This window comes from Dermochelys coriacea, chromosome 8 (genome assembly GCF_009764565.3).
Source record: "Dermochelys coriacea isolate rDerCor1 chromosome 8, rDerCor1.pri.v4, whole genome shotgun sequence".
NCBI lineage: Eukaryota > Metazoa > Chordata > Testudines > Dermochelyidae > Dermochelys > Dermochelys coriacea.
In genome coordinates this window covers 10,474,924-10,483,730 of record NC_050075.1, presented here as the reverse complement: position 1 = coordinate 10,483,730, position 8,807 = coordinate 10,474,924, and the positions used below count along the sequence as shown (strand labels likewise).

Below are 8,807 nucleotides of genomic sequence, written 5' to 3'. Positions count from 1 at the left end.
TCCTTTCTCCTGGGGTATGTGGGCAGTGATATTTTTCCTCTTGGGAAACAGGGCCTCTGATCAGCATCCCTGCTCCCCTGTTCAGGGGTGAGGACCCATGCAAAGGTTTCTTCTCTACTCATCCAGGGACTCCAGGCAGTGATCTCTTTCACTATGTAGATGAAGAGTGTTTTTCCCCACCCCTTTCTGGGTATGGGAATCTTATCTTCCATCTCAGCCTACAAGTGGAGTTTCTTCAGGATGAGGGCAGTATGGGGGAAGGACATGTTGCCCCCATCCATTCTTCCCCTTGAGCAAGGAGGTCTCCTCTCACCTAAACTCACTGGCCAGGACTTATCCCCCCTCAAGTCTCTTTGCTCTCCTTGGGTATATGGATGGTGTCTCTTTTCCCTTTTTGAGGGTGTGAGTTTTCCAATAAGGATCTCTTCTCCCCTCTTCGATGTTGGGATCCTAGGCAGGAGTTTCTTAGTGGGAAGGAGCATGGGGGCGGGGAAGACCCTTGCCAAAACTCTGCCACTAAGGGAAGTCAGGAGGATTTCCATGCCTCTGCTGAAGTCACCTTCTCCCTGCACACTGCCAATCCAGCCTGCCAGAGGTGGGTTTTATCCGGCCTGGGTCTCATGAAGGTTTTTCTGAGGAGCAATATAATGGCTTTGGGAGGCACCAGACTCTAGCAAATGTCACTTGTTTCATTAAAAAAAAAAAAAAAGGGGAAAAAAATCCTGCACAGGATACCCCAAAGGTCCTAGAAGTTCTGAAAGGCCCCCTCGGCCCCTTCCTCCATCCGGCCCCCCCAGACCTTACCGCGCTGTCCTAGGCAATCAATAGGCGCCGTGGATTTTTTCCAAGGAGCAAGGCCTGAAAACGCCCACCCAGGGAAGTGGCTATAACTTGTTTGCCCGAAGGTCTGCCTGAGTGCAAAGGGAACCCACCCTTGGGTGCTCGCTCCCTGCTTGCCCCGCTGTGCTGCAAGCCAAGTGGGGGAGGGGGGACGACTTTGGGGGAGCCCCTTGCTAAAATGTTGGACACCTGCGGCAGTGTCTCCCCCACCCCTCTCCTTTTAGGGCAGGGGGTGCCCAGGCGTGTGGGGCTGGGGGCAGAGCGGATCGGCCGCTGACCAGGCGGCGGCGGCGGCGGCCCCTTGCCCGCCCTGCAGAGCGAGGGTGCAAGCCGGGGGCTCCCACGGGCCCCGCTGCAGCGGCCGCGGCCGCGCTCGGCCGGCAGATGGCGCCAGATCTCGCCGCCGGGCAGCGCGGCGCGCAGCTCCAGCCAGGCGCACGACGCGGCGGGGCGAAGCCGTCTCGGGGCTCGCCGCGGCTCCGCCCCACAGGCAGGGAGCGAGCAGCGGCGGCGGCGGCACGCCGAGCGCCCCGGCTGGCCCCAAGGTAAGTGCCTGCAAACTTCGGGGGGGGGCTGCAAGGAAAGGCAACTTATTCCCCTGCCCCCGGGCAACGCCTGTCCGCCCCTGCCAGGCTGGGCGGCTTGCAGCTCGGTTTCGGGGCCGGGGGTGTTGCCCCCAACCCGGGGGGGTTTGTTGGGGAGCCGGCTGGAGGCTCTCCCCGCTACCTCCCCCATGCATCCGGTGCGCAGGCTTCCCCAGGCAGCGCTGCTGGGGCGGGGGTGGGGGGGAGGCTCCCCCCGCCTCGCCCCCCAAACCCGGCTGCCGCTCGCCCCCCAGCTCTGCTCGCTCTGCTGCTCCTCTCTTTGCAGATGACTAGGATAGTGGTGATTGTTGCTTGGTGTTTCCTGCAAGTGGAAGGCAGGCGTCCAGACATCCTCCCCAGTCGCCCCAACAACGGCAATTTCTTGGACAACGACAAGTGGCTGAGCACCGTTTCGCAATATCAGAAAGATAAACACTGGAACAAATTCAGGGATGTAAGTACTCCTTTCTTTACCAAGGCACCTGCTTTTCAGGGTGTTTCTCCTGTCTTTTAGTGGGGGCAGGGGGGGGGGAGAGAGAGAGAGGGAGAGAGGGGGGTGTTGATGATGATGATGCCCCCGGTTCAGCTTTAGGGTTGTCCAGAGAAAGATGTTTTAAAAGCAGAAGCCATGGGCTGGTCGTACCCAAATGATCAACAGCATTTTGAGCTAGATGTCAGCCCCCATAAGAGAGTGTGAGCTTGAATATTCTGTCGGGGAGTAACTTTGAGAAGTTTCTCTGCCTGCTGATTAAGAGATCAGTGAGTGTGAAATGAAATGTCTTGAAAAATGTATTGATTCCAGGTACAAGGTGATAAACCATGAGACCTTTTCTCCTGCGTAGGTGGTGGAAAAATAAAGCTGGCAATTTTATTATCAGTTCAGCTCGTGGAAATGATTGGATTAAGGCGGCAATTTTCTGAGAGAACATTTTCTTGTAACAAAAAGCAGCATGAAATAACTTAGACCTTATAGCATGTATCTGTGCAAGGGAATACAGCTACTTTGCACTGTTTGTTTCAGCGTATTATGCTGCAGAAAGGAACAAGTCTTGAATTCCCATAGATTCCAGGCAGAGGGGTACAGCGAGGCAATGCAATAGGAAATGTGAATAGTGAAATGTGTTTCTCTGTGCTCCTTTTGGTCTTGTATGCTAACATTTGAGGTAAATATTGAGAGAGCTGCTTGAGTCTATTCAAGATTGAATAGAGGGCACATAACTACTAATGCTGACTATTAGCAGTGTTGTTAAATATTCCTTATTGCAAATGTCTGCAGTGTGATTCTATAAATGGGCAACGAAAGAAAGGAGTGTAGCTAGCTGGCTGTTGCATGGAAAGAACATTGTAAGGAAGGACTGACACTATATATTAAAAATTTAAAATGTTATGCTTTGCATCCTTGACATTGTGTTAGGCCTTGCAAAGAGTGGGGCAAGGTGCAATAGTTCAAATTGCACCTAATTGTCTGGTTTTTATAGACTAAATCTTAATTGTGGTTGTAGGTTGCTATCCTTTTGTCTTGGGTATGCAGATTGCCTTTTTGTTTTTTCCCTTCATGAGAGAGCTTGCTATCTATCTTTTACATTTAAACTTTAGACTTCTTTCATGGAGTTATCAATGATTGCTTAGGCTCTTACTATCATAAGGAGCACAGTATGCTAGAGTATTGCCTTAAAATTGGTAGAAATGAATGCCAGGAAATAGGTCAATGACCTCTTGTTATAAGGTCTGTCTGTCTGTCTGAGTCTGAAGTTTGTTCTCTGTTGATGAAACTTAGGAAAAGTTATACATATGCAGTAGTTACTGTTTTAACAAATGATTTCTACAAATATATACATATTATGAAGTCACAGATATTCAGTTAGGAGGGACCATTGTGATAATCTAGTCTGGCTTTCTTCATAACAGAGACTATGAGCTTTAACCCAATAATTTCTGCATCAAGCTCTGTATGATGATTTAGCAGTTTTTCACCCTCTCTCCGAATACTATTAAAGGCAAATCAGCCAGTTCAACTCTCCCTTTAATTTGGGGGCAGAATTTTAATAAGGGTCTCCCAACATCTTCCCTTTACTTTCATTCTGAGCCCTTCCAAAAATTACCCTTAAACTGAAATGTATCATTCTTCTTCCAGCTGAAAGGTTTGAAGAAAGTTTAATCACCTGGGTTGTTTTTTGTTTGTTTGTTTGTTTTCCAAATGGAGTTGTCTGGGAAATGATCTTTTTTTTTCCCTGTGACAAATTTCAGTGTAGATAACCTTTTTTCATAGTCATCAACATTTTTCTTTGAAAAAACAACCTTCGGGGTGGGGTTGTCACAAAATCAAAATATATTTTGGTTTTTGACAACTGAAAATTTGAACTTTAAAGCTTTTGGTTGTCAAAACTAAAAATAATTATTATAAATATTATAAATTAAATAAATATTATAAATTATTTTTGGTTTTGACAACCAAAAGCTTTAAAGTTCAAATTTTCAGTTGTCAAAAACCAAAATATATTTTGATTTTTTTGTTTGATGAAAAAGCACTCAAAATTTTTGAAGAAAGAGAATTTTCTTTTCATTGCCAAAGCTATTTTCTAGAAGGAAAAAAAAATTTATGGAAAACTTTTGCGCACCTCTATATCTAAACATAAGCAAAGGGACTTTTTGAAGGGATTGCTCAAATATCTTCCTGCTTAAATTACTTAAATGGTTTTGTTTAGCCAGTTCACATTTCACATATGTATAATCAACAATGGTGAATGCACACATAATGCTAAATCATTCCAATAATGGCATAGTGAGTACACTTGTAATGTTTGCAGATGATACCAAGCTGGGAGGGACTGCATGTGCTTTGGAGGACAGAATTGAAATTCAAAATGATCTTGACAAACTGGAGAAATGATCTTAAATTTCATCCTATTTAATTGAGGACAAATGCAAAGTACTGCACTTAAGAAAGACTAATCAATTGAATAAACACAAAATGGGAAATGACTGCCTAGAAAGGCATACTGCAGAAAATGGTTGTAGTGCATCATAAACTAAATATGAGTCAATAGTGTAATACTGTTGCAACAAAAAACCCCCAAAGAGCTAACATCTGGACTGTACTACCAAGCGTATTGTAAGCAAGACACAAGAAATAATTTTTCCACTCTACTTAGCATTGACAAGGTCTCAGCTGTAATAATGGGTCCAGTTCTGGGCTCCACACTTCAGGAAAGATGTGAACAAATTAGCGAAAATCCAGAGAAGAGCAACAAAAATGATTAATGGTCTAGAAAACGTGACCTGTGAGGAAAGATTGGGGGCTGGGGAAAAAGGGTTTGCTTAGTCTGGAGAAGAGAAAACTGAGGGGTACATAACAGCCTTCAAGTACGTAAAATGTTGTTTTATAAAGAGGAGGGTGATAAATCGTTCTCCTTAGCCACCCAGGACAGGACAAGAAGTAATGGGCTTAAATTGCAGCAAGGGAGATTTAGACTAGACATTAGGAAAAACTTCCTAACGGTAAGGGTAGTTAAGCACTGGAACAAATTACCTAGGGAGGTTGTGGAATCTACGTCATTGAAGGTTTTTAAGAACACATTATACAAACACCTGTCAGGGATGGTCTACACATAATACTTAGTCCCCTGCACTGAGCTGGAATGGATTAGATGATCTATCAAGGTTCCTTCCAGTCCTACGTTTCTAGGATTCTATGATCAACTTGATGCTGCTTATGTGACTTACTGGGGGGGTTGGGGGGAAGAGACAAAGACTCATACTCTTCTAGTGGGGTTGCACACATGTTTTGCTGATTTTTGAAATAATAAAAGTCTGTGTGTTCTCATGATAGTGTGGAGTTGTGCTCCTGTTAGCTTTATTTCACTAAAAATATACTCCATGAATGTTGTGTGAGACCTTAAGCACACAGAAGTCAGGAAATTTGAAGTTATGGCTTCTGCAACAGCTGTATGCCACGTACTTTATGTATTTATTCAGGGCCAAATCCTCCATGAGAGAATCTGCTTAAACAGAGCAAAACTAGTGTGGTTCCACACTACCAAAAGTTTAAGGCCGTGTTCCCCACAGATCAACTGATGAACCTTTTGTGTAGAAAGCTCATAGTGAGGATTAAGTTACAATGAACTAAGACCACTTTACCTCTGAATTAGAGCTTCCACCTGGGAGTTTAATGTGCTTTAAATTACGTGCATTGACTTCATGATTTTAGCTGATTTACCTTAACTTTCCTGAGGGTCCCAATGTAGACGTCCTCTAAGTGTGTAGTAGTAACCAACTGCACGGGGACTATGCAGGTGCTGTGTGCACCACCAGGGGAAAGGTCTTTTACACCCAACCACTACTACATACAGCAGCGGTCTCCAACCTTTTAAAGCACAAGATCACTTTTTTGAATTTAAGTGCAACCCAGGATCTACCGGCCCCTTCCCTGAGGCCCCATCCCGCTCACTCCATCCCCTCTTCCTCTGTTGCTTGCTCTCCCCCACCCTCACTCACTTTCAGTGGGCTGGGGCAGGGGGTTGGGGTGCGGGAGGAGTGAGGGGTGCAAGCTCTGGGAGGGAGTTTGGGTGAAGAAGGGGATGCTGGGTATTGGGGTGCAGAAGGGGTATGGGATGCAGACTCTTGGAGGGGGCTCTGGGCTGGGGCAAGGGATTGGGGTGAAGGAGGGATGTGGACTCCCGCTGGGTGGCGCTTGCCTTGGGCGGGTGGCGGTGCAGCGGGGCTAAGGCAGGCTCCCTGCCTGCTCCGGCCCCACGCTGCTACCAAAAGCTTCCAGCACATCTCTGCTGTCCCTGGGGGCGTGGGTGCACAGGGGGTCTCTGCACGCTGCGCCTCCCTTCAAGTACCGCCTCTGTTGCTCCCATTGGCCGCAGTTTCCCATTCCCAGCGAATGGGAGCTGCGGGGACGGTGCCTACTGGCAGGAGCAGTGTGCTGAGACCCCTCTACCCCCCCACACATGCAGGGATGTGCCGGCCACTTCCGGGAGCAGTGTGGGGCCAAGGCAGGCAGAGAGCCTGCCAGAGACTGTGATCAGCTGTCAGAGGCTCTGCAATCGACCAGTCAATCGCGATCTACCAGTTGGTGACCACTGACATATACAGCCTCTCTGGACAAAGTATTCTACTTAGGCTTTGCACATGGGGCCAGAATATTACATGAAGGAATTAAAGTTAATACTGTAGGGCCTGATTCTGCCAACGCTTTTGGGCAGAAAGCCTGATCCTGTGCCACTGACCTCAATGGGAACCAGATTGGGGCAATCGTTATTACTTTGTGTCATCCAATTAACTTCAGGGATAAGATTACTCATTTGCATAAATGTTTGCACAGTTAGGGCAACTGAGAATACTACATAGGCACAAGAAAGCCAAGATACGATTGCTATCGAAATGGGAACTTTGAACACTTCGTTGTACTTTTCTGCATGTATAAATCTCAGTTGTAATCTTACATTAACGTAGTTTTTGAAATTGGCGTATGATTAAACCTGACATTTTAAATCAAGCTTCTTTCATTTCTGGCAGTATTTTGCAAAATGAATTGGTTCTTTTGCTGTATCAAGCAATGGTCCAATATGGTCTGCTCTGGGAAGATCACTATTGATTGTCTTTTTAGTACAATCCATTTTTCTTTTGGGCAAAGACAGCAGGGTGGTTGCATATGATGGCACAGTAGTCATTACTCTTCTATGAGAACGGAGCACTGAAGTTCACCTCAGAAAAGTCTGCATTATATATGCATGATCAGGTTGGTGTGTGGGGTATTTTTTAAGGGCTGACTAAATTTTTAATAGCATGAACTGATGACCTTTCAACACCATTAAAAGACTTTAAAGCATTCAGTTAATTTTAACTTTTTAAAAAAAATTAAGTTTCATGTCCTTTGTTGAAAAATATGAAATATAGTTGAAGGTAATTTTAAAAATTTTATTTAAATTACCTCCCACAGTACCTGGATACTGTGCTGATTGGGTTGACTTTCTGGATTGGTTTTCTAAACTGCGAATAATTTCTTTTGTACTAACTTCACAGTGTATATTTTTCTTCATGTTTTTCATAGTCATTTTAAGGTTCTCAGTTTATAAACTGTACAACAGCTAATTGCTTTGGTGCTTCCAGAGAAGGGCACTCTGATGGCTTAAGAGGGTTGCAGTTCGGATGGAGTAGATTTTGATGATTCACAGTGAATCAAAAGCATTCCAGACATGACAGATTTGCTGTGACTGGGTAGAGGTCAGTCTGATGTGCATGTTGTCAACAAGCTTAACATAGGGGCCCAGTTCCTGCACTGGTGTAACTCCAGTCATTGAAATTGCATTAGGTCTAAATTTGGCCCTTAGTAGTTTAGGAAGACAGGAATGAAGTTATTTCTGATTGGCTAATTTTTTTTTATTTGCACTTAGGTGAAATTTTTAAATGCATTGCTTGCAGTTGCAATTAATGTTGTTTAGATGCATAAATACCTATTATATCATTGCAATATTGTAGAATCTACAGTGTAAAAGATGCCTAAATAACATCAGTTGTGCCTGCAGTTATTGCTGAAAAAAGTTTGACCCAGCTGAAATCAAGAAAAAACAAATTAACAAAAAAAGGCCCATATTTTTGTATCATAGAAATATTTTTTCCTCCAAGTATGTGCTGATGGCTTCCACTCCATTGTTTAAAAGCAAGCTGGCAATGGGTATCTGCAGGTTGAATTAGGCCCTTTGATTTATCTCAAAATACAGTGGAAGGCCTCAATTTTGTAATCAAATCTGTGTAGATGGATTTTTGTGCCTGAGTAGATGACTGAGGCCAAAACGCAGTGAGGCGAGTTCTTATGAGCCTGTGATTTGAATAACCATATGCATTATTGTGAATAATAAGCCCATCTGCCACAGCTCCAGGTGTTTGTGGAGGTCTGGCACATAAGGCATAGTGTGAGTCTTCTTTTAATGTTAGGTCTGTCATTAATCAAAATTATATGGCTGAACTAATTCTATTACTTCTAGCTAGAAATCATGTCTGATACATTATATTAATACTTGTATATAAAAATGTAATAGGTTCAACTAGTTTGTATATTAAACTGCAAAATTGTGAAAAAGTTAATTGAATATAAAGGATCCAATAATAAGGCATTTCAGAAAGAAAGCTAAAAATCTTGGCTTGAACTCCTTTAACATATGCTTGTGCATGGCACTATCTAAGCGTTCTCTGAATTTTCTATCTTATGGAGTTTTACAGTGAGAGATAATGCTAACCTCTCTGAGTGTAGAGCTGCTTGAGGATGATATACTCAGCGTAATACAATGTATATGCATAATAAATAGGGCATGAAGTGGTGTCCTCTGCATGTTTATAATGACCAGTTCCTCAAACTTAGCACACATGAGCACTGTG

General features: G+C 44.2%; 1 protein-coding gene across 3 annotated transcripts in view; it reads left to right on the top strand.

Moving 5' to 3' along the window:
• Positions 1 to 1,205: 1,205 nt before the first annotated feature.
• Positions 1,206 to 8,807, top strand: part of SPOCK1 (SPARC (osteonectin), cwcv and kazal like domains proteoglycan 1) — a 513,799-nt gene continuing 506,197 nt past the window's right edge. For 2 of the 3 annotated variants that reach the window (XM_038413766.2, XM_043490486.1), the window contains exons 1-2: positions 1,206 to 1,385; positions 1,711 to 1,878. In XM_038413766.2, coding sequence (XP_038269694.1) covers positions 1,711 to 1,878 — 168 coding nt within the window. In that variant the 5' untranslated portion in view covers positions 1,206 to 1,385. The remainder of the gene's footprint in view (positions 1,386 to 1,710; positions 1,879 to 8,807) is intronic. The other variant, XM_038413765.2, reaches the window with a different exon arrangement.